This window comes from Anoplopoma fimbria, chromosome 9 (assembly GCF_027596085.1).
Source record: "Anoplopoma fimbria isolate UVic2021 breed Golden Eagle Sablefish chromosome 9, Afim_UVic_2022, whole genome shotgun sequence".
NCBI classification, from domain to species: Eukaryota; Metazoa; Chordata; class Actinopteri; order Perciformes; family Anoplopomatidae; genus Anoplopoma; species Anoplopoma fimbria.
The window spans coordinates 10800736-10825795 of NC_072457.1; the positions used below are offsets into that span (position 1 = coordinate 10800736).

General features: G+C 37.9%; 2 protein-coding genes across 2 annotated transcripts; both read left to right on the top strand.

Moving 5' to 3' along the window:
* The first annotated feature begins 2261 nt into the window (after positions 1-2261).
* Positions 2262-5182, top strand: myoz2b (myozenin 2b). The gene is made up of 5 exons (XM_054605115.1): positions 2262-2343; positions 3329-3495; positions 3922-4015; positions 4709-4871; positions 4957-5182. Exons 1-5 carry the CDS (start codon positions 2262-2264, stop codon positions 5180-5182), a joined length of 732 nt encoding a protein of 243 aa, XP_054461090.1.
* Positions 5183-8226: 3044 nt separating this feature from the next.
* usp53b (ubiquitin specific peptidase 53b) lies at positions 8227-24381 on the top strand. Its single transcript, XM_054604805.1, has 17 exons — positions 8227-8271; positions 9644-9840; positions 10084-10244; positions 10913-11005; positions 11170-11304; positions 11902-12015; positions 12227-12309; positions 13332-13437; positions 15010-15156; positions 15464-15613; positions 15701-15869; positions 18668-18790; positions 18925-19636; positions 21479-21540; positions 22977-23055; positions 23167-23972; positions 24305-24381. Exons 2-17 carry the CDS (start codon positions 9747-9749, stop codon positions 24379-24381), a joined length of 3111 nt encoding a protein of 1036 aa, XP_054460780.1. The 5' UTR covers positions 8227-8271; positions 9644-9746.
* The last annotated feature ends 679 nt before the right edge of the window (positions 24382-25060 follow it).

Consider the following 25060-nt stretch of genomic DNA (forward strand, 5'->3'; position numbering starts at 1 on the left):
TTCATACAAAGATAACGATTACAGGTGTTACTCATCTTGTTTTAATCATTTTAGTCTTTTCTCTGACTACTATTACATTGTGGTGATGGCAAGTATATTATAGCATGGACATTTTAAATCATCTGCACTTTCTAGCGACTGCTAAAAGACACACACTATCTCTACCTGCTCTAAGGAAGCGACAGTGTTGCAACATAACATTGACTTTATTCGAACTGATGACCTACATGTGATATTTCAAAATGGATTCAAGCTTTTTTGCTTTTATTAAATTAGTTTTTAAGTCAAAAGGAATAAATATAGCATGCATAGATACATGATGTATCCCACCTTTGATCACACACTGTGTGGTGTTAAAATGTAAACAGATCAACAGATTCTGCCATTGAGTTTAAGGGTTTCAATATGAATGATATAGTCGTGTTTCTTGTTAATTTTGGTGGGGCTTTACCCTGTGTTTGATAATTTTCTTGAAGAAGATTTAAAGTTTTTGCACCTGTTTAACACAAACTGAAAAATTAAAAACAAGAAAACACTCTCAGTCTTTAAAGTGTATTTTTTTGGCTTAAATTGACACTGTGATCTATTTAAAAAAGTAGTGCAGATTGTTTTGAGTCATTCTTCAAAACATTTCTTCTTTAATAAAAAAAGTGTGTGTCAATGTTATATAAAATACTGGTTCAAAAACTGACAGAAACTTCCATAACAAAGGTTCAAAGTCCTTCTTTCCTGTTGCAACAGTATATTTTTTTTAAAGATTAAATGTCCAGTATTTCTGAAGTATGACAAGAGGTTCAGCTGCTGGGGTTATGACCTCGCTGCTGCTTTGTAAAAAAACGATTTGGCCGGTCACCATCTCGGATGAGACCCAACTGACCATCCCACTGATCCGCATATCATTATACAAAGTCAGTAATTGCACATAAACAAAACTCAGTTGGAGGAGAGGCATACAAGAGTAGCAACTGTGTCCAGCATTTACGACTTTCCTATCTTGAAGGTAACAGAGCCTCTGAGGTTACATCCACCCATGGGGACATGCTGACTTTAAAGATTCAACTCAAGTGTCTCTGGAGGGAAGTCCTCGGCTCAAAGAACATCAGTGGACGTGTGTGTGTGTGTGTGGTCCATCCTCTCCTCTCTCTCTCTCTCTCTCTCTCTCTCTCTCTCTCTCTCTCTCTGGTAGCTATCCTTGCCCCATGGTGTTTGAGAGTGGTTTTGAGTGTTTGGCAGGTTAAATTTAGCCTATTGATGTAAGCTGCATTCCATTCACAACAGACACAGAGACACAGTCACAGTTTAGCTTTAGTGTCCGGGAGTGTGAAGATCAGGGAAGATCAAACTACCTGCTATAGGTTGACCCCTGAGCCTCCGTGTCTTCCCTTCAAGGATACAGGTTGAACACCAGGGATACCATCACAGGTACGCACAAGCGTCGTCAGGATGTGTTTCGTGAATATGTGGTTAATTTGAATTATATAGAAGTTACGTTAGAATATTCGAGAAAGTCACTGTATTGAGACAGAACAAAATTGGCTTTGATTTTATAAGAATTATAGAAGTCTCTTTTTTTTATGGCAACGCAACGTTTGACAAATTATCAATAATAATTTCTGTTTTAGAATTATATTGCTTCGCTTTCTCTGTCGTTTGCATGGAAATTATAGCTTCAAATTCAGCAGATGGGCACAATTGAGTGCTGAACATGTAATATTCTATGTTGTATCATGTAGCATCGTGTTCTGCGTTTGGCAACAAATCAAAGCTAAAAATATGAGATTTATTGGTAGAAATTTATTTTGGATATTATGTTTGATGTTACGTACTGCTGGATATTTACTGTGTCCAGCCACACGGTTAAACCTAAGGCACAATAGTCACCCTTGACCTTTACACAGGTGATTTAACACACACTCAAATATCGAGCCAGTGACGAGGACAGATTTAGGAATTATGTGTGTGGTAACGATGCAAGTACAATGGGGCTTTGTGATTATGCAATACATTGTAATCTATTAAATCTAACTCAGACAGAGAGATTATTATAACATGGCAAACACTGATATGGCAGATTTATTTAAAGGTTGACTTACAAATCCTCCCGAAATTCCAAAAGTTTCTGACAGCAAATGGGAGATATAATTTATAGACTTTTATACACTAAAAAAATTAAACTTTGTGACTCAGGCAGAACAACTACATCCTGTGTCCTGTATGTGTTTCCAGTACTCCCGAATTCTGCCAAACTTGCCAAAGCAACAATGTCACAATTCTGTACAATGCCAACTGGAGAGAGGAAGAAGCGTGCAGCAGCTATTTGCCGAGAAGTCCACGGTACCAATGGTATGATGTTAAGGCTGAGGATCAGTGGACAAACATATTTCTGCAAGATAATATCCATTGTGATCTGGGTTCAAAATCTCAGGGCTTCTCTCCAGCATTTGCCATAAATAATATAATGGGATGATTTACTACCTATGGCGGCTAATCCTTTGTCAATGTCCTTTTCAAAAGTCTATTTCTGGAGAGGGGAGGGAAGAAGTGAGGGACAACTGCGTGTAGCCGTTTGGATAACATGAAGCTTTGTGACAGCTGGGGTACATACCGACTGTGGTGGCGCACGAATAACTTCATGTCCATCCAAAACTAATTCTCAAGTACAATGATAACTTATTTTCCATGACAGGGCTTACAAAATGGAAAATATAGAATTTTGTGACACCTTTGATGCCATTTATGGACCCCTCCCCCAAACCTTTCCATCTGACAAAATTATATCAGCGTATATTTATATTGTGTATCCAGCATGTTCCAGCTCTAAAACCTGCCCCTCCCCAAGTTAGTTTGTGATAATAACATCATATGCAATTTATTTAAGAATATGTCAATAAGTATAATAGCAACTGATGCATTAAAACAGTTAAAACAATATTTTTTTGACACAGGACCTTGCTGCAAAACAGCCCAGGGATTAGGTTAAAGGCATATACCATTTCAATCTGTATTTGTCTTTTGTCGTGGGTATTGCCAAACAAATGTGCATGATATCATGATCATTTGAATGCCATACCATAAACTTTAGTACTCCTCAGGCAGTTGCCCACATTTGCCCATTAATTGGCAACCTAATAACATCAGCTACTAATATTTTTGCTTGGTTATCCTCTTTAAAAAATGCCCCTTGACTGAATGATACATGTTGGTGTAAGTATGTGTTTTCCTTTTTGAAAACATTGTTAGCTGACCATTATGTAATATGCAAGAATTCATATTTTAATAATTGACAAATACTTTCTTCCTCTTTATCTTCATCTCTTTTTCTTAACAGGGGACGTTATGGATCTTGGAAAGAAGCACAGCACTCCTAAAGACATTATGTTGGAGGAGCTATCATTGCTTTCCAACAGAGGTTCCCGGCTTTTCAAAATGCGCCAGAGGAGATCTGAAAAATATACATTCGAAAGTATACAAAATGAGGCAAACGCACTACTGAATGTAAGTCAACTTGTATTTGTTATTCAGGCACTTCATATATGTTTGAATTAATTATGGAGTTCTGAAATTAGTGCCGTCTGCATGGAAATGTGTTAAATGGTCTCATCAAGCAAATTTATCAGTAAACATGTTCTTAAAAAAAGTTTCACAAAGCATGGATGACAATCAGAGACAAGTGCCTTTTACTGTACATCGTCCAGCCAAATCTTCTGAGAGCTGCTCAGGCACTTTGCTGAGGAGCTGCTCCCCTCTTTATCAGTGCCTGTTGATGTGTTTCTGTGTGTGTGCAAACACTGTAGTTATGAGAGTGTGTGCGTGTTTATCTGAGTGCATGGAAAAAAAGAGCAGCTGAAGATGATCCAGCTTCACGTTTTGTTGTTCAATTGTTAACCAATACATGAACTGTACTTTGATTCCTTTTTGCAGAATGATATTTTAACTCAAAATACACACTCTGTGGAAATTAAAGTGGACGCACCAGCCGATGGAAATGCTGGTAATCCAGAAATCACTGTTTCAGGTAATTATGCTCCTTAGTATGTTTACGTTGAAGCCAATATGGAGTATTGAGATTTACAATATTAGTCAAGATTTAAACATTAAACAAATCTATCTTAATCATGTAAAAATAAATGTGCAAACATTAACATTAGATTTGGTCTTTGGAAATCATTCCTACTTTATATCTACATTTTCTTCCACTATCAAACCAAAAAAAAAGAAAAACTGCATGTACTGCACAGTCAAATAACAGTGACTGATTATGTAATGCTGTAAACTGTTATCATACAGCATCCTGTCATAACTGCTGGTCTTGTTCTATGGCATTACCTTAAGTTGTTTGATACCATGATTCATATTACAACCTGAGTAACTTTTAACTATATTATATTTTTAATAAGCAGGCAGAGTCCAGTGCTTATTCCAAAATGCTCCAGTAGGGTGTCATCCCATGTCGACACATTATATGATGAGTGTTCACTTCAACTATGTGCTATTTTAAGGCCTTAGATCTCAATGACGGACAACTTAGTCTGCCCATAAGTGTTCCCTAAGCACAGTCTCTATTCATAATCCACTCTAAAACTTTAGCCTCCACCCAAAAAAGGCTGAAGAAAACAGCTCAGCATTAACCCGTGAACTGCAAACCAAACCATCAGATCATTCTGCTGCGATGTTGGAACTGTTTTTTTTTTTGTATGTTTCTTGACAGACATGACTGCAGAGAAGTTAACAGCCACAGCTTTGCCCAAGATCTACCACTCCCCGTGGGATCAGGCCATCCTCAGTGACCCCGACCTCGCCGAAACCATGAAACTGACAATGTCAGCACCAGACCCACGACCAGACCTTCTTGTGTACAAAAGCTTTAACCGGTGAGAAAACTACAGTATGAGCATGTTTTAATCAATTAGTACAGCAGCACAATAATTAGGAACCATCCACACATGTCATTTACAGGGTTGCCACTCCTTTTGGTGGCTTCGACAAATCTCCCAGAGGAATCACATTCAAGCTCCCCGAGTTGGACCTGAATATGCCCAGGTACCCGGAGCTGCAGGAGCCGGGAGTGATGCGACCCACCTTCAATAGGTCGGCCCAAGGGTGGATATCTGAGGGCACCCATCTGATCATACCCACTATTACCCTGGAGCCCATCAACATCCCAGAGTCTGATGACCTGTAGGTGGTCTAACTGTACGTAGTCTGGCAACATGATGTCAGCTGTAATATTTTGGCCAACATCTGATTAAGGCAATACGCTTATTTCATAACACAGTCACAATTCATTACCAATATTTTGGATTAGTCCCATTCAGTGGACATAAAATGTTTTGTGCATTTGTTGACTAGTGTGTTTGTTGTAAATTAAACTGTATTCAAAGAAAATCATGTAAATAGCAGAACTCAAGAAGAGTTTCCATTGAGACTGACAGCAAAACTGTACATTGTATAAATGTTCAGTTGAATTGACGAATATGTAATGTAAATAAAGAATGCAACTTATTTATTGATGGCACACAATTGGAACAAGCAGTGAGTTATATTTAGTTATCGTGAAGAGTAAGCAGTATTTCATTTATATCTATTGTAAAGAATTGTATTACAGACAAATACACAAATAAATATAAGGTGTTCATTTCTATTTATTTATCATATAAATATATATGATAAATAACTCTTAACGTAATGTAAGAGCAAGAAAATGTTGAATACATAAATAAAAATGGATTTACCTATTAATTAAATAAATCTAAAATTCACACAAATAAAATCAATTATTTATCTATAGAAATAAAACTACAGTAAAATGTCTGTTTTATAGCTCTGATTTAATGTTGATTGCTGCTGAAAATGAAAAATAAATTGCATTTGAGCTAAGAAACATTTTATCTTGAGGAAATAACAGAGGTCACATCAATCTATGAAGACGGAAAAGTCTGGACTTTGACCTGTGATGGAACTGATTAATTAAAAACAAGCACTCCATATTCATGGACTCAGAAACAGTGACTTTAAACACAAATGCATTTAATAATTGTACAAAATGAATATAGTCTGGCCTGCCTTGTTTGGAGTGAGACAAAATGTAAATGTTTGTTCTGTATTGTTTCTTGTCACAGATGCCCTAAAAACATGTAACTTAACAGCATCACAACCTGCAGATGCAATACTGTGTATGAGTGCAAAATACACTGAATGTCTGTGAGTGATATTTTGGTGTTTCTAAAGAAGTGAGCTGAAAACATTTAAGCTGCATGCTTTTACTTCTACAGTTTAAGTGTATTGCCTTCTCGTAACTACTCTCTATATTGTATAACTAATAACTTATTGGGGATAGGGATCTGACACAGACCTCATCATGTAAATCCTGTTTTATATAGAAGATTAAGACCGGGGCAAGTTTTTCTGTGATGAAAGTCTCAAAAACTGATAATAATAGAACCAACTGAATTAAAACTCATGTATAAACTCTAATTGTCCTTCTAGCCACTCATTTATGGTTGCTTGAAATCTATTTAAGTCTCTTTAGGCTGAACTATTAAACTCTGGAAAATGAAAAAAAGAAAGAACAAAACAGATAAAAAAAACACTGACTCCAAAAATAGACTAAAGAACAGTAGAGTTTGACAGCTCATCTGAACAGAGCTCAGCTGTGCAACATTCAGAGGTTGAAATATGAAGCCTAAAATAAATAATACCAAAAACACTTCATGTGTCTCAAGGGAAGTTTCAGTGCTATTGCTGGAGCCAAGATAGGATCAGAGAAAAGCTGTATACAGTCAGACTGTATCTCCCCAAATACTGCACATGGCCCACTCTTTTCCCATATATTAGTTCAGTAGATAGCGTTGAATACATCAGGACCTGTATGAAAATAATAGTAAAACTGTGAACATTTTGCAGTCACAGTGCATCACTGAAATAGAAGCATGTTTAATATTCCCAAACAGATTTCATTCTTGGACTCAAAATCTTCTCAGTGTAACAACTCAAAAAGATTGAATTACGCTATTTTTCACAGTCGGGCCCACACACACACACACACACACACACACACACACACACACACACACACACACACACACACACACACACACACACACACACACACACACACACACACACACACACATTGTGTGAATGATCCACTGGAAGTGAGAGAAGCAGCAGATGATGAACACTTGGCATTACGCTTGAAGAGGGTAAACTTTTGTATTTGTTTCACTGCGTCATCATCAGAACACACTTTATATATATTTTATTTTATTGGTGTATTGTATAATGGAACTATTCAGCCAAACACCACGGTGGAAAGATCCACTAAACGTATGTGGAAAAACACTGAGTGTCATTTTTGCTGATTGTGGCTTGAATACACCATCAGTCTACTCTTAAAACCTGCTCAGGCTGTCCTCTTCCAGGCCCTCCACCTGCTACAAGTTTCATAATCCAGGTCCGGTTTACTGCAGCACGGCAATCGTAGAGACAGAAATGGAAGAGTTAGAATATTCATATTACTATTTGAGGGAAATGAATGCTTAATATGATGTGTGATATGCACCAGTGTGAAAAATTATAAGCAAGAGGATTAAAGCAGTGCAACTTCTGTGTCCACTGTGGCTTTTAATGGTAGTTCTGGCATATTAACAGATTTTGTATTTCACTTCAAATCATAAAATAAAACGGTATTCTGTTCTGTTGTTTGACATTTAAGTGAGCGCATTTACAAAATAAATAAATAAATAAATGCAGGCAGGGTTTAGTCCCCACAGTGCTGCATGATTATGAAACCAGTGCAGTCATGTGATGCAGTCTTCTCTCATCATCATCATGACAAGTTGGAAGTCTGACCTTCCTCCAGCACACAGTTTGCCATGCAGGGATTGAAGATTGCAATACAGCAGCAGTGCACTTGAGGCTACACTAGGGGCGGAGTTTGACCTCTCAAGTCTCAAAACATCACTAATCCGCGTCGGACATTCTGGCACATGCACATACCATCACTGGCCCCGTTTGTGCAGAAAGAAGGGACGGTTTTTCACCGAAATAATACTGTCCTGTCCGGGTCTGTGTGGCTGCAAACAGCGGCTCAAGCTGCCGTGCTGGTGTGCGTGTCGGAGGGATTGGGAATGCTGCACTATGACAGATCGGACATATCTGCAGTGTTTTCTAGTCAGTATTATTATTTGGAGGATTCGGAGGGGAAGTGTTTAGATTTGAGTGTTTGACAGCTGGATCGCCATTGGAGTCAAGTATCCGCTTCCCTTTAAGGTGAGTCGGCAGTGCACTTGTTTTGCCAATGCATGGATGCAAGTTGCGGCATATTTATGCTCCAGTCGCTGACCGAGCTCTGTTCCCACACACAGCTGACCGTGAGGCTGTTGCAACGCTGGCAGCATGTTTCCTACTGTGGGAACGCACTCGTCTGAGCTCTATTTTATTTGTTTTTTTACCCAGGACAGCTCAGGATGGTCATAAAATACCGCTCGGTGAAGGATTTGTGACCTCTTTACAAACCATATTGTATAAACAAGCATTATGTCAGACCGTTTCGGCCTTATACAGCCATCACATGTTGTTATTGAGGCAGGTGCAGAAACACGTGTGTGCACTGAGACCAAATGTTGGCTTTAAAGATGAATTTGAATTATGAAAAGGTTGTAATGTTTAAGAAAAAGGTTGGGTTTTTTTCATTTTTTTTTTACCCCAAAATGACTTAAATGCTTGCAATCAGTCATTTTTTTAACAGTTAGATTACAAGTTAATTTACAGATATGACTATAACAAAAATAAAACAGAAATTTGCGTGACTTTATCATCTAATCATAAATAGAAATACAGACAACCATTAGAAATGTAAACAAACCGGAGAACAGGACCTTATTGACAGTTATAACAGGCTTCAGTCTGTTTTTTTTATATTTTGGTAGTGGAGCAAGCCTCTTGTTTACATTTATGTTAAATATTGTAGCTTAAAGTTTATTTGTAATTCAGTTTGAAATAAAACAAGTGCTATTTTGTTGAATATAGGTTCCCTATAGCAGTTGTTTATTGTAATGGCACATTATCCATAAGAAAATGAAGTGTTCCAGTGCAAAGCCAAATTGTATTATATCCTTTATTTGAAATTAAGCATTACGGAACCATTTTAGGATTTATTTTAATTTAGTAATGATATAATTATATAAAAAGAAATTGCACTATTTCAATGTTGTATTATTATTATTATATTTATTGTGAAATGTGCTGATTTGATTTTCTACCTAAGAGGTAGAATAAGAGTAAGAAATAAATGTGTCTATCAGCGATGAAGCAATGAAATGTAAAAGTAAAAAATAACAGACCTAAAGTTATCTGAAAGTCTATGTAATGAGTTTTGTGTTGTCTTTTATCTATAAGCAGGTGTAAAAGTATTGAAATATTGCTGTGTGCATCAGTTGGTGTGGTCACAATGCAGATCGTGAAGTCTGCAGATTGAAGAGGTGACACACATCTCAAAGTTCAGGTCTTAATGTTTCTGAACAAGTTCAGAAATGCAGGAAACGACTTCTGCACTGCATTTTAAGCATCAGTTGGCTATTCTTCGCTGTGGACTTGAATAAGCGTGTTAATGGTCTCCCTCTCCCTTCCCACCTGTCCTCAGATATTGTCCAGTTGCCGTTCAATGTTCAATAGCACATGGCTGAGGCTGCTCTGTGTCTGATCATGGCGATGCCTTCGACTAACCGCTCTGGAGGGGCGTGGGGATGAAATGGATGGAGCCCATGGCCAGACCAGTGCACCACCTCCCACCTCCCAGCATGTCCAGCCGCAGCAAGTCTCCCCCCAACTCTGGAGAAGGTAGATGACATGATTCATCTGGCAACTAACCGTCAGGCATTTGGATTAGTGATGTAATGAAAGCTGTGTCCAAGATGAACCATTTTTTTAATTCAGGGTTTCCTATTATGCCTCCATAGTGCCATGCAATAATAATGACATTTTGAATCATTAGTACGCTAGTGTAGATATTCAAAGGAAAATGCAGTGGAAATTACAGGAATTTAACATGTTTGTATGTTAAAGAGGATTTATTTTTATCAGCTGCAGGCTCTAACTCCATGGCATGGACGAAGATGTTCAAAAAACCTGGTGGAGGCCTGAAGAAATCCTATCAGCCTGGGAGCATGCTGTCTCTCGCGCTCACAAAAGGCCTGCTTAATGAGCCCGGGCAAAATAGCTGCTTCCTAAACAGCGCTGTTCAGGTGAAGAACCATTTTCTACCAGCTCAAAATTACTGAAAAATTATTTTTATTAAATTGCCTCACTCCACTAAAATAGTGACAAACTGTTTCAGTGTTTCAACAAAGAAAACAATGAATTATCCTTCTAACATTTCTGCACTCTTGTCTTGTAAACTTAGTTTTAAAACACCAATATTTGTGATGATTAGAGCAAGAGTAGACCCCAAAACATGACTTAGTCAGTACAAGCATCAATATTGGTAAAATCCTTTTTTGCCACTGGCCAACATTCAGTTTTTATTTTTATTTATTATTTTGTCTGTCGACTCCTGAAATAAACAACTGTCTCTTTCTTCTTAGCTAGATCATTTTTTGTACTATTTTCAATGACAATTATCTCAATGACGCATGTGAGCTGTGCAGGGTTTTTTTTATCGGGTGTGTTGAGAGATGCTGACACCAAAATCATGCGCTCAAAACATAACTACAAGCTGAGAAAAGCTGCTGAGTTGGCAGTACTAGCAACTTGTTAATGTTAGATAAAGGCATTTCATTCATATATCAAAAAACGTTGATATAAGATCTTGTTTTAAGATCTTCCTCTTTAATCTGAGCTTCTGAAAATACTTGAAATGGGTTTCTGTGCATGTCTGTATTTGATGTTTTTTGCTGTCCTTAAACCGTCACAGGTGCTTTGGCAGCTGGACATCTTCAGGAGAAGTCTGAGGCAGCTCTCAGGTCACTTCTGTCTCGGTGATGCCTGCATCTTCTGTGCTTTGAAGGTTTGTTTCTGCGCTTTGGGCCAAACGGGGCATTATTTGTAGTATGGTTGAATATTTCTAATTTCATCTGTCATTTCTTCATCACTTCATTACTGTCCTTTGCATTTTCCTTTGCATTACTGTCATTTTAATGACAGTAACTAATCGTAGTTTTTCTTTTACAGAGCATCTTCAGCCAGTTTCAGCAGAGCAGAGAGCGCGTGCTCCCCTCCGACAGCCTGCGTAACGCCCTCGCTGAGACCTTTAAGGATGAGCAACGCTTCCAACTTGGCCTGATGGATGATGCTGCTGAGTGCTTTGTACGTTGATGCTGTGCCCTTTGGCTTTTATTCAAATCCAGTGGAAGACCTTTCCACTGTGTATTAGATAATGTTAGGGTGCTTTCTTCTCTGTGACACTGAAGGACGAAAGATGTAGAGTTCACTAACAAAATGCCTTGGCCCTGTGTCATCACTGGTTTTATCTGCTGTATGTAAAATATGCAACTCTGGCCTTTTAGCATATTCAAGCCCCGTTAGGACTGTATGTCGGATTTAGTTGATCAAGTTTGCCTTTTGTTTGATCTTTGTCTGTGTTGTGATATCTAAATTCCACTTATTTGTATAGCTGTTCATGTTGTGTACATTGAAATCATGACGAAAAAAGGTGGAGACCCCAGTAGTTCAGTCTGACTTCAAATCAGAAGCTACAAAATTTTAAAAAAGGGACGGCATTTTATAATCTACAATACCTACAATAGATATTTTAAGTGTTTCACAAACATGTTTGAGAGGGTTTGACTGATCAGTTCATAGTTTGTAAGGAAACACTGCAATAGTGCTGTGTTTAATGTCTGTTAGAATGTATTCAGTATTGCACTATATGCACTATATCTGCTCTTGTCTCTTATATATTAGGAGAACATCCTAGAGCGAATTCACTTGCACATCGTTTCAGACACTGCGACAGATGCATGTTCATCCAAATCCTGCATCACCCATCAGAAGTTTGCAATGATGCTGTATGAGCAGGTAACTACGTTTTTTTACTGTAATTTATCGACTAAGAAAACCATAATAATTTACATGTTGTAGCACATGGGGACGACAATTGGAACTATAATAATAATAACAATAAAGTAAGACTCCCACAGTTGCTCTAACTAAGTGTTACAGGAATATACACAGGTCTTTTACTAAAAAACATTCTGTAAAATAACACACTTTTCTTTTTCCTTTGCAGTTTGTGTGTCGCTGCTGTGGTGCATCTTCAGACCCACACCCATTCACTGAATTCGTACATTATGTCTCAACGACAGCTTTATGGTGAGTGCTTGATTTACTGCCATGGCTTTAAAAATTGGGATACAAAAATCAGGCCAGAGTGCTAATCCTGATTTAAATGTCAAAGTATTAAATAAGATTACTAGAAAATTATTTGATGCCATTTTAAGCATCTTAGATCAATTTCCTTCCTGTCCTTTAGCAGTCACACCTAAAAACCTGCTGTTGATTATTATCAACGGATCTACACTCTTTGGCTTCCTATGGCAAATGATTGTTTGGTCTAGTGTTTTTATGATTTAAGTTCAAATGTAAAGCTTCTTTTCTCTTTTTTGCAAAAAGTGCACAATTGTTCCTCAACTCACTTTCTGCATGCAGGTTTACTTGAATCCTGACAAATCAAGGATTAGATAAACAAGGCAAATCTGCACACTGCAAAAAATAACTGTAGGCTTGGATTCACTGATATCAACGCTCATTGTTATTAGCTGAGGACTGTGAACCGGAACACCTTTCATGTTTCATGTAATCTAAATTTTATACAGCTGTGCTTTCACACTAATTACATTGAATTTTATATATATTGTAAAATATTATATATGTGTCCGCCATAAATTCTACCTTCACAGTGATACAAATTCATCAGTTTTTATTAACACTGCCAGGGTGGATGATTATTATTGTTTATTATTGAGTCGCAGTGGTGTCCAACTGGAATGCATAATATGCAGATGTGTTTCTAATGTTTTCCTTTATTTAACACCACCACTAAATGTGACAAAACCTCTCTGACAATGTCAATGAAACATTATACTATGATCTGTTGTGTTAGATCGCATCAAATTGTATATGTGTACCTAATAAAGTCTCAATTTAAAACATTTAAAATTGTTACAAGAACACAGTTTCTGTGTGTCACAGACACACATAGGTTGTTGTGATGTAATTTATCCACTGAGTGATAACTATGATAATTTATATAATAATAACAATAAATAGAAAATACATTAAAAAAAATTAGATTAGGGACTAACTATTCATGCTGTCTCTCATTTTATGCCCAGCCAACAGGTTGATCGCATGTTGGGGAAGAACGAGCGGCTCAGGTCAGACATGTTTGGAGAATTGCTGCAGGCAGCAAACAACACAGGTGACCAACGAAGCTGCCCGGTATGTGACATATTGTCATTGTTCATTTTTATTGTGATGTTTTTGTCAACAAATCAGACATCTTTAAGTCGTGGCTCAATACATTTCCCTGTTTGTCTGGCTGAATTAAACCATAACTAAAGTAATTTCTGATTTGTCAGCCATTAATGAATAATTCAGCAGTTCTGCTGAGCAGTTAGTATGTTACTGTAACATGGACACAAAGATGAGTCCTGCAGCTGAGTACATTCTGTGCTTTCTGCTATGACTCTGCACTTGAAGAGGCCGGAAGGAGACGGTGCCAGACTAGTGTTAGGATATAAATAGCAGTAAGGGGGTATATCCACTGTTCTCTCATCTGTATTTGCTACCGCTGTCTTCCTCTTCAGTGTGCATCAGTTGGGTGAAGCTGAGTGCCCTGTTCCCTTAACCTATTATTCTTCTAAAAACTGTGAGCTCCATTACTGATTAGTGATACTGACATGTCGATAATACGGGCTGTCTGGCACTCTCTCCATTTCGCGATAGTCCTTATTAGGACATTTTGAAGTGATAAGTCACAAGTTTTATTCCAGTTTTTTTCTGTGTGTGTGTTTTGTGTGTGTGAGAGAGAGAGATACAGAGACAAAGCCACAACCTATTACTCTGACATTTGTGGAAAGTGCTAATTCATTTATTGTTGGGATTTGAAAACAAAGATCAATTTCCTTTTTATTCGCTGCACATTTTAGATTCCTATCTTGTGTCTGGTTGACTGGTTTCTGTCGTATTAGTTTTATTCCTGTATGATGTAACATTGGTTGTTACTGGTTTGCCTTTTGATTTTATTCCTGTATCTTTGATTGTATTGTTAGTTGTGTGTAAACATTATTGAAATTTAACAAATTTATCAGCAACACATCCAAGATTCTGCACGATTTTGTTCAAAATAACGGAACCTCATTTTAATATAATAAGGCCAAGCTATTGTTTGTCAAGAAACAAATATAAAAAATGCTTTAATGTGCAATAAATAACATCAGAGCATTATTATAGCAGCAAACAACTTGTAAAGATATGATGGAGTAATGTATACTTGAACAGAGAATGAAGTTGCTCCCTCTGTGTGTGTTGTTATCGGAGGTTATCCTTGCTTTGTTGACAAAGTCGGGCTGGCTGACCATGCTTTTAGTGCATGTTTGTGCATGTGAGCATGCACTACTGATTAGCTAATGCACTGCTTTCGTGCTGCGGTTACAACTGATAATACCGTCCTGACTGACAGCGCTCTTGCTTTAGTTTTCACTGTTTGGATGTTAGTAACGTTAGCTACCAGCCGCCGGCTCGGACGTCCCCATGTTGAGAGCCATTGACAGGCAATGGAATTGCTTCCAATCTCGTATAAAGCACTTTAAAACTGGCCGCCCCATGCTCCTTGTCTCATTTTCTATTACTGTGCATCTTAATTTAAGATATTCAGTCCCTTTAAAAAAACTGCGTGGAGACAGTTGTGCACTAATAAATTCCAAAGTAAAATGAGGACTTAATGTTTTTTTGGGGTTTGTGCATTGATATTATTTTGGACCTTCATTTGTTTTTCTTTATACTTTGCAGAGCAACTGCGGACAAAGTATCAAGATCCGCCGTGTGCTCATGAACTGTCCAGAGATTGTCACTATTGGATTTGTATGGGATGCTGAGCAGTCTGATCTCACGGACGATGTAATTCGGTCACTTGGCCCACGTTTGAACCTCTGTGGGGTAAGAGCTCAGGCAAACTTCATGAAATAACAAAATACTTATCTATAGACATTAAATAGATATTTTATATATTTAGATTTGTGTCGTTTTTTTGCGCTCAAATTGCCATATACTCACAGCTGTCAGCTATTGTATGATTTTTCTCCTTAAAGTAGCAATGACGATGGTCAGTGTGCTGTAAGGTTAAAAAAACAACACTTCAACAAAGTATCAAAAGCAGACAAATAGATTTTTTTCTCATAGGATTTAGCATCTGCCAAAGAGCAACATGTGGAGATCAAACTTGTCTCAATTTGCTCTGTTTCAGCTTTTCAACCGTGTCACAGATGAAAATGCCAAACGGAGTGAGCTTCATCTGGTGGGGATGATCTGTTTTTCGAGTAAACACTACTCAGCCTTTGCCTATCACACCAAATCTTCAAAATGGATGTTTTTCGATGATGCTACTGTAAAGGAGGTTAGGATCTCTGTGCTATAAATCTGCTTTATCCCTGTTACTGTGTGTTACATGCTCTAATATCACACTCTTCTTTTTTTACCCCAGATTGGATCCAAATGGAAAGATGTTGCCTCTAAATGTGTCAGGGGACATTACCAGCCACTCCTTTTATTTTACACTAATCCTGAGGGATCTCCAGTGTCTAATGAAGACGCACCGAGACAAACCACCATGTGTCCTCGGTACAAAGCCCAAATGAATGGTGACGTGACGGGTAAGACAATCCTCCAGTTATCAGCACATCTAACCCTTGCTCTTCAGACAGACAATCAAAATGTGTGTATTAAGACAATAAAAAATAAATAAATACAGCATTATTTATATATAGTGTCTTTACAAACCTTTAATACCAAATTAAACAATTTTACAGATGGATGCAGCTGTTCCCTTCTACTACTAACTTTGCAGAGTTATACAAAATCCACTTTGGCTCATTAATTTATTATTTTGGTATTTAAGAACACCTTGTCATGCATTACTGTTTACTGACCACAAACCTCGTCATGGATAATCCTACTTAGACCACAGTCAGTTGCCAAAAAAAAGAGTAAACAAATCCCTCCCTATTGTTTGTTTAAAGCTTTTGACTGCGTGTATGACAATCAATGACTCCGTTTTTTATGGAATTAATTAATTAATTTAGAATTTGAGCTGAGTCCAGATAAGAAGAAGACTCAGGTCATAAAAAAGTAATTTTTCATAAACACATTTTATTCAACCCCATGGCTATTTGCCTGCAATAAAAATAGTATATTTATTTACATTGTAAGTAATGCCCTTGTTAATTACTTCGAGCACCTTAGAATACATATTACTTCACTACTCCAAGAAGTAGTCAACCTGCAGTCTAGAAACAATGTGCATATTCTTTTCAACAGTAATAGGCCTTTACATCAGCATCGTATGGTTTGTATACGCCAATCATTGCAAGTGTTTTTTATTATTATTTAATTTTAGAATTATTATTAATGCCCATAGGTGCCCATATGCTTTTAAATTCTGAACTTACTATGTTTTTCATTGCTGTATACATAGTAAATATGGGTTATCTGACTGAACTTTCCACTGACATTTATACGAATATTTATTTTCTTAATAACAGAGGCTAGTTGCCGCCAGACTGCAGTGTATTTAAAGTGTATTTAGTATTGACAATTAATAACAGTTGATGACGGGTATCATAACGCAAATACATTTAAATTTGTCTAATAATTTCATTTCAATAAATCCCAGTCTATTAGACCGTCTGAACTGTTTTTTTTTAACGTATCACTTAGCCAAATTAAACATAAAATATACAGCACCCATGGGAATAATAATTTCACTCCGCAAATTACAGTTATGGTTTGCATCAGGATTGAGAGAATGCTGTTAAACCGTAGGCAGAAAGATTGTCCTGCTTTGTGTGCTGGCTTGAACTTGACATGAGGATGATGCCTCTGTTGCACGCAGATTACCACCCACGCCTCCCTCCCTAATCCCTGCTCCTGTGGCCAAGCGCACTCCTGTTCCTGCTCCGCTGTTCTCACTCCTCCCCTAGACATTTCCGATGTTTGCCTCCATTAATTCATCTGCTCGTTTTTTTTGTCAATGGCGCCTTGCCCGTTTGGATGGATTGTTTTGCTTTAGTGTGGAGCCCAGACACTTTGACTGGCATGGGACTGGATTCTTGTTTTTATGAAAATAAGTGTAAGTGATTGTTTTTTGATTTTAGAGTGAGAAATGGCTCAGTTTAAAGAAAAAATATAATATGTAATGAGTGCATTATTTGCTGTTATCTCTTTTATTTAATTGGTTTGTATTGAGGTTAACTGATAAATGCTGTTAATTTTCCCTGCTGTACATAGTGGTAGGAGTTCCTTTTTTCTACTCTTTCAACCACAACTAACAAAAATAACTGCGCTGCAATGTTAGACTGTACTTGCATTACTAAGCTTGAGAGTCCCTGTATATCTTCAGGCGACATGATGAAGTGCGAACTGGTTAATTACTTGGCAGTTGTGGAAAGAGTAATCCTCGTAAAATCTACTATCCTTTTTCAGTGGAACAACCCAAATGTCAGCATGAGGCTGCATGAGCAAATTTGGACATCCGTAATACTACAGCTTACTCACTGCTGTTACTCACCGCTGCTGTAACATCCAACAGCCATGCACATGCACACAGTATTATGCTCTCCTTTTATTGCCACATGTTTCAGAGAGGCTATTTATTATACTCTTATGTTATATTCTGTTTACTGTGGATCCTCACAATAATATGGAGCATCTTTTTCAAGTAAAGCGTTAGTTTAACGATTAAGAAGGAAACAATGGTAACATGCAGAAAGGAGGAGTTAAGATGTAAACAGGGAAGACTGATGTGTGGTGAATTTGCTGATTTGGAAGAAGATTTGCAAGCAGTTCACAGCATCTCTTGTTTCTCACAGTGATCTTCTTGCTACAGAGGCAAAGAAACACAACACAGGGTTGGAAAATGTGGCAGCAGTAATGTATTTTAACATTGCTAATGATGCACTGGCATCTGTTCTTTGGTAAGATTTTTTTGATGGTTTTGTCTCTTGCCTCGTTTGTAGCAAAGATTCAAGGTGAGAGTGCCCCATTGCAGAAACTACAGCTGAATAGACATTTGTAATGAATGACCTGGCAGGGTGGCCCTTGTTACCTCGGGCTAAATACCTCCAGTGCACAACACAGTGTGAATTTGTCTGAGCCTTGCACAGGATGCAGGGCTATCACATATGCTCTAACACCTCTGGTAAACCTCATATATCATGTTGTACCCGTTAAAATGTACTTACATAGATAGTTGCATCACACCCTAATTGGTCATTCATACCCCTTGGTATGTAGAGGGGTATCCCAACTTAAAGGGATTCAGGGCTAAATAGCAATTCTTTACTTTTTGCTTCACTAATGTCTTCAGTCAAAATCCGAAAAGGTTACCGAAAAGTTTAAGAAACGTCCATGAGCAACCATTCATCTGCCATTTCAATATATTTATTTTCCTCAGTGAAACTCCCCCTTGGCAGTCCTAACAAATTCCAGGAACCTTACATGGAGAATTTGCAGAGGCCAAGTGAAACATCAAAAAAGGATCGAGGGCATCGAAAAACGGACCTATCACAACACAAAGGTAGAGCATTGTGTCTGCATCATCATAGGAAACACTGATAATAGAGAGGCAAAAGGCATACAGGGGCAAGCCAGTGTAGATAAACAAAGTACGTCAGACCATGTTGATCGATATTCTGTGTCCATTCTCTCTAGAAATGGCACATGCAAGATCTTCATCTTCTCCAGAGAATGGACCGAGGACTCTTGTGGACCAAAAATTAAAGACTTATCCACGCACTGAGAAGTCATCGAACCATTCAAGCAGAGGATCTCAGGAGCCACGTGTGCAGGGTGGCGGACACAGTCGGAGGAACAACACCTCACCAAGTCACCCTGATCAGGATAGCTGCCAGGAGCAATGGGAAAAAGGTGGAAGTGAAGGAAGCCGCAATAAATCTAAGTCCACTTGGAGACCAATTCGGGAGGTGTTGAATGTGGACACTGTTCTTAACGAACTGGAGCATCGTCGTCAACAGCAACACGACAGCCCCCGGCACAGCAAGCCTTCATCACAGGAAAGAGTGCACACTGAACAAAGCCGAGACCGCGAGCGGGAATACGTACGAACCAGAGAAGATAGGAAGCAGAAGTGTTTAATGACGATTTACGAGGACGAGCAGCGGCATGAGACCGAGAGCCACAGCTCTGTGGAGTCAGAGAGCAGGGCCAACCAGCAGAGGGGCAGCAGACTTAAGGGGGGGCCAAAGACACTGCTGCGAAGTGATACCTGGACAATCCAAAGGACAGAGTCGGGCTACGAGAGCAGCGATAGACTCAGCAGTGGCTCCACCAATCCTGACTCGCCTGGGGTCGATGGCTTTGTTGTTAAAGACCAGAGGTCAACACCAGAGGCGCAGCTGCAAAGGTAAGAAACATTGTTCAATGGACAGTTTTTAAAAGGACACATGGAGGTAACACATCGAAGAAGTGAGAACATTACAAGGTAAATGATTAACTTAGTTGTTACAGCTGTAAATAAGTAAATAAATAAGTACTGGATTATCTGAAGGACTACAAGTTGTAGGAATGAGAATTTAAAGGATAGGTTCAAAATGTGTTGAAACTAATAGCCAGGTGTCCATATTAAGGTTAAAACTGGACTTTCTTCTGTTCACGCTGGCCATTAAAAGATGACATCCTAACGCGCTTTCAGTGGTCATGATGGGGAATTTTTTGTTTTATGTAAGAGCGCATTCTGAAGTTTATCTGAAGATAATATTAGGCTTCAGCAGTCTGAGTTAGACAAAGCAACTGGATATCTTCCAAACTTCCAAAAATCTTTAAACATCGCAAAAAAAAGAGCTTTTATAATTGTCCAAGGTGGAAAAGTTGCCGAATCGATCAAAGCAAAATTCAACGAAGCTCTTTCAAGGTAATTCAATAACCACATTGTGAATCATGTACTTCACAAATGTTCTTTTTCTCAAAATAATAAAAAAAAAAAAAAAAAATTGTGTACCTGCATATTATCAATTATGACGTTATTGTGTATCCCAAATCTCAATATATGATTTCATCATTAACAGGATATTAGAAAACCTTTAATTCATGAAAGATAATGTTGTTGGTTTATATTAGGAGCAGTCTAAGTTTATATCAATAACTTTCTCAATAAGTAATTAGGCTCTATCACATGGAAAGAAAGAAACAGTTTTTTATGTAATAAGCCATGAATATGACAGACCACATGCTTTTCAACCATTTCTTGCTACACTTTCTTCACTTCATTCTTCAATTAGTTTGTTGTTCTGAGAGTCGTGATGGGTGATGACGCTACTTCGTCTGCGTCATCACTCAGAAATACTCTTGATTTCCTTGGAAACCAGGCTAAAACTGAACTGCAAAGTACACATTACCTTTCAAATAACTTGTGCTATATTTAATATCAATGCAGCAGGAAGAAAGCTGAAACTTCTCAATTGATGTAAAGTCCAGTGAAGTTTATATAATCTACACAGATTGTTAAATCATTTTCCAGCGAAAACATCACACCTTGCTCTTGTTTTACTTTAGTGGACAATAAACATCTGGAAAAGGAATTTATTGAATGCTTCATGTAAATTGCAACATTTAATCATAAATGTTTTCCTGAAATATACTGAACATTTCTGGGGATATACATTTATGAAATTATTTTTATAATTTTCTTTAAATGTCAAGATGTTGTTGCTTAGTGGTGCAGCTGAATATTTGTGTTAATGTGCTTCACACCTCTGCATTTATCAGGAGAAATGCACTTTATGTGACTTTAACAGGAAGTGCTACAAGGGACTACTGTTTATATATCAGGGTTCTCAGTTTATTTATGTAGATTCTTCTCATGTCATATCCCTTCAAAATGCACACGTTGAACAATCTTCTTTAAAATGGTCTTTAAAATGATTAAACTTATAAAGGCTTACTGTTACCAAATACAAACTGAATCAGTATAGAACAATACACAATTCTTTACATAAGGCATTTAAAGCAACAATACTACAAATAAAATTATAAAAACTTATTTGGACATTAAAATCAGTTTTGACCTGAGAAGACTTTGCCAGTGTTTTTCCCTTGGTGCTTTGCAATATTTGACCATGAAAGTTTGTGCGTTAGTTTGTTTGTTGCTTGCTGTTTTTTACCTTTTTTTCAAAAAATGTATTGACATATCATGAAAACAGGATTGATTGAAAACGTGTGTAGAATAATGTTAGTGTTTTATTTTCAGTCAGCTGCACCAAAAGGGAGGCGATGCCAAGTCAAGTATAATGTCCTCACCTTCACACAATGGTAAGTTCCAAGATGTTAAGAGCTTCCTTTGAGTCTTTAATCTGTAATAAATTAATAAATATATGGTTTAGATATTCACTTGATCATTTGTGAAATTAACAATCAACCCCTTGGCAACAAATTCACATCAAGTCATCTTTAAAAAGAAATTAAGGCATTGTTTTAAAAAGCAGAGGAGAAAAAAGAAGTATATGATGAGACACCACCAACCAAAGTAGCATGAGGTGATAATTTAAAACATGATAAGAGCATAAAAGAACATTTCAGGGTCAGTTATGTCTTAGATCTTATCTGCAATACTTCCAGACAAAGATTTACAGGGATATTAAGAATGATATTAGTCTTACAGTAGACCAGATTTGTAAATACACAATATACCAGTTTTCTGTCAATGCAAAACATGTTCATTTCAAAGAGAGGAAGAAAGGTTTTTCATTTCTTTCTTTCTCTATATTTCTGTTAGTCTAACAGATGAAGTGTGAGCTGGTAATGTGAGAGTAATTGAAGACAGATTTCTGATCTGGGACTGGCTTCTTCACCTCTTCACCCAGTCAGCCCCGCACAGGCATTAATCTGATGATAATCCCTCAAAGCTCATTCAGATAGCACAGCTGGACGTTGCTGCCGACATTGTCATAAATATCTTTCCGTTTCATGCAGTACTTTGAGGGTTGCTGCACGTGATACTTTATCGAGGCTATGTGCATCTAGAGCCAGTGTTACCAACAGACAGCTAAAGCTTTTATCCTTGCATGGGCCTCTCCAGGGCAACAGCAAAGAAAAAAAAATGACACATCTATTTTTAAAGGGAAGGAATTCAGCACCACGCTGAGTGAGCGTGCAGGCTGGTTCATCCAGCTGTGAGAGAGTCTACTGTGATTAATACTCTTCTGCTGCCACCTGGTGTCCAGAGTGGTTTCATAGTAGGATGTGTAGATGGTTTTGTCTCGACTTGGTCTCTACTTTTGGTTAATTTTGTTTTATTGTGTGCATATATGCCAGTTCATATTTAGGAAAGAAGATTCGAGAAAGTGAAAAACAAATCTCAGAAAAATAAATCTGAATTATGTGATTAAAGTCTAAAACCTGTGATTTAGCAGATTCTGACTTAATTCTCAGGATTCTGACTTCAATCTCTCAATTCTGAGAAAGCAAGTGATGAATCTCGCTCATTGCAATCAAATCTATTTTTGTTCCACTCTCTAATGCCAAATGTCTTCTCATTCGTTGTATTCTTGAGATTTTTATCTTTTGACATAGTTTAGAAGATTTCTGTTCTTATTTTGTTGTGATAAAATGAAATCTAAAGAGCAGGAGAGGTCAGAATATAAAATAAATGTCCTCTTAAAAAGGAGGTGAGCTATATACAGCTTTATATCCATTTTTTTCTTCCTCTGTCATTATGTTTTGATCATTTTTGTTTTTATATGTCATAGGTAAACATCAACCCAAACCTCAGGGAAAGAACCATGACCAAGTTTCACATTCACATCTTAAGTGCAGTCCAAGTGCGAGGTAGTGACCTTTATTAAAAACAATATATTATGTTCTAATATGAACCTATAAGGACTCATAAATTGGATTTCAATCCATATTGATTATAATATCCATCATTCTTTCTTGTAGACGGAAATCAAAGTGCACTTCTAGTACCTCCAGAAAAGCAGTATCCTCAGAGAGGGAGTCCACTGGTTCAGACAGCCGGCCGAGTGAGCAGACCAACTGCAGAGGACACACCGGAGAAAGTACAGCTCTGAGGCACATTACAAAAACCAGCAGCTCTGAATGGAACAGCTCCGATGATCTCGCTCTCTCTGAGCCCGAGGACAGAGAAAACACTGGCGCCCCTGAATCCCAGTGTCCTCATATCGCCCTACCATACCACCCTCCCAGCAATGTAACTGCAGAACCGATCCAACTGAACAGTCAGCGTCAGCTCGGCACCACGGGGTCGCCTCACCTTCGACCGACCCCGCGGACCTCTCCTCACCAGGGTGAAACGAGCCACTCAGTGTTTCGACCGAGGATGCTCCAAGAACCCTTCACATCGAGTCCTCGTCTTTCATCCACGTCCTTTGTCAGTCCACACAGGAGGCCGGACATTTCAGGCCTCAGAACCTTCTCAGATGCAAGTTCCAAGTCGGGCTCTGACCCAGAGAGGAGTACCCCATCATCATGTGAGAGTGAGGAAAGACTGACCGGATGCAGAGTGGAACAAGCAGCGCCAGCTCAAGAGGTTTCTCTGACAACATACTTCACTGTGGATAACTGTATGACGGAAACATACCGCCTCAAGTACCACAACCAGAGGCCTCTTGTCCTCTCAGCCACAGTGCCGAGGACTGTGGTTGTGACTGAGCGCAGAGATACCAGCCACACACTCCCCACTGACACATACTCACAAGATGTGCCAAAAGCCAGACCCGAAACAAGTAAGCCTCTCTAATATGCAAACCTGAACATAGGGCTGACCATATTTTCGATAATTTCTGCATTAATGTAATGAAGTACCTTGATTTGATTCCTGTCTGGTTATTTTGAATCTATTAACAGTTTCTCAATTAATTATTAAGACAATTTACTGTTTCCACCATATATATCAAAACCACAATATAAGATGACACACAGGAGGTGTTATGCCCACACCTACCTGACAGTTATTGGAAAAGACAAAATGACATTATTCAGTTTTTTTCTTTGTAGTGGTGTAAATGTACACATATATCATAAAATATAATTTAAACAAGGCTCTTTTTCTTTACAGGCCATAATAGCAATAAACCCACTGCAAAATGGAACCCAGTTGCAGCCAAAGGACTGGATGAACGTGGTTTTTTATGAGTGTTACTTGGTAAGGTTTGTTTACATGGAAGGACATTGGTCAGTAGAGTACAAACTGAATGCCAAAGAGTTTACAGAATGGAAACATGTCTTGAAGAATCTCCAAATCGAGTGGAATTTATTTATGCAAGCTTGGCACATAAGTAAAAACTATTTCTGAATGCGGTTGCTTCTCTTTTGAAGAATTATCAACCATCAGGCATACTGTACTGTCTTCCATTGTCCTGCAGTATTGCTGAAGGAAGATTTAGTTTTAACCAAAATCTGGACTGTTTTCAGTTTGCACAAAGGCTTCTTGAGTCTTTATTATTCTTTTTAATCACCTTATGTCAAGTTTAAATGTGTATTTTTGTTATTTGTGCAGTAGTCTTGCAGAAGTGATGCATAATTGAATATATACCAATATATTTCAAGTAAGTCATGAAAGACAAACTAAACCGTAATTATACAAAGATAAAAGAAGGAAGTGTGAAGGCAAATCACAGCTCGTTGACCTGAAAATATATATTTAAGATACTATAACAGAATATGATGTCATTCTACAAAACAAATTTAAAGCAGCAGGTTTAAGGTGGTTTACTCATTAACACTAGTCAAAGGAGGAATATCTTGGCAGCTTCAAACTTTATGCACATTGAGGGCTTAGGACACCAGGGAACAGACATTGCAACACTTCAGT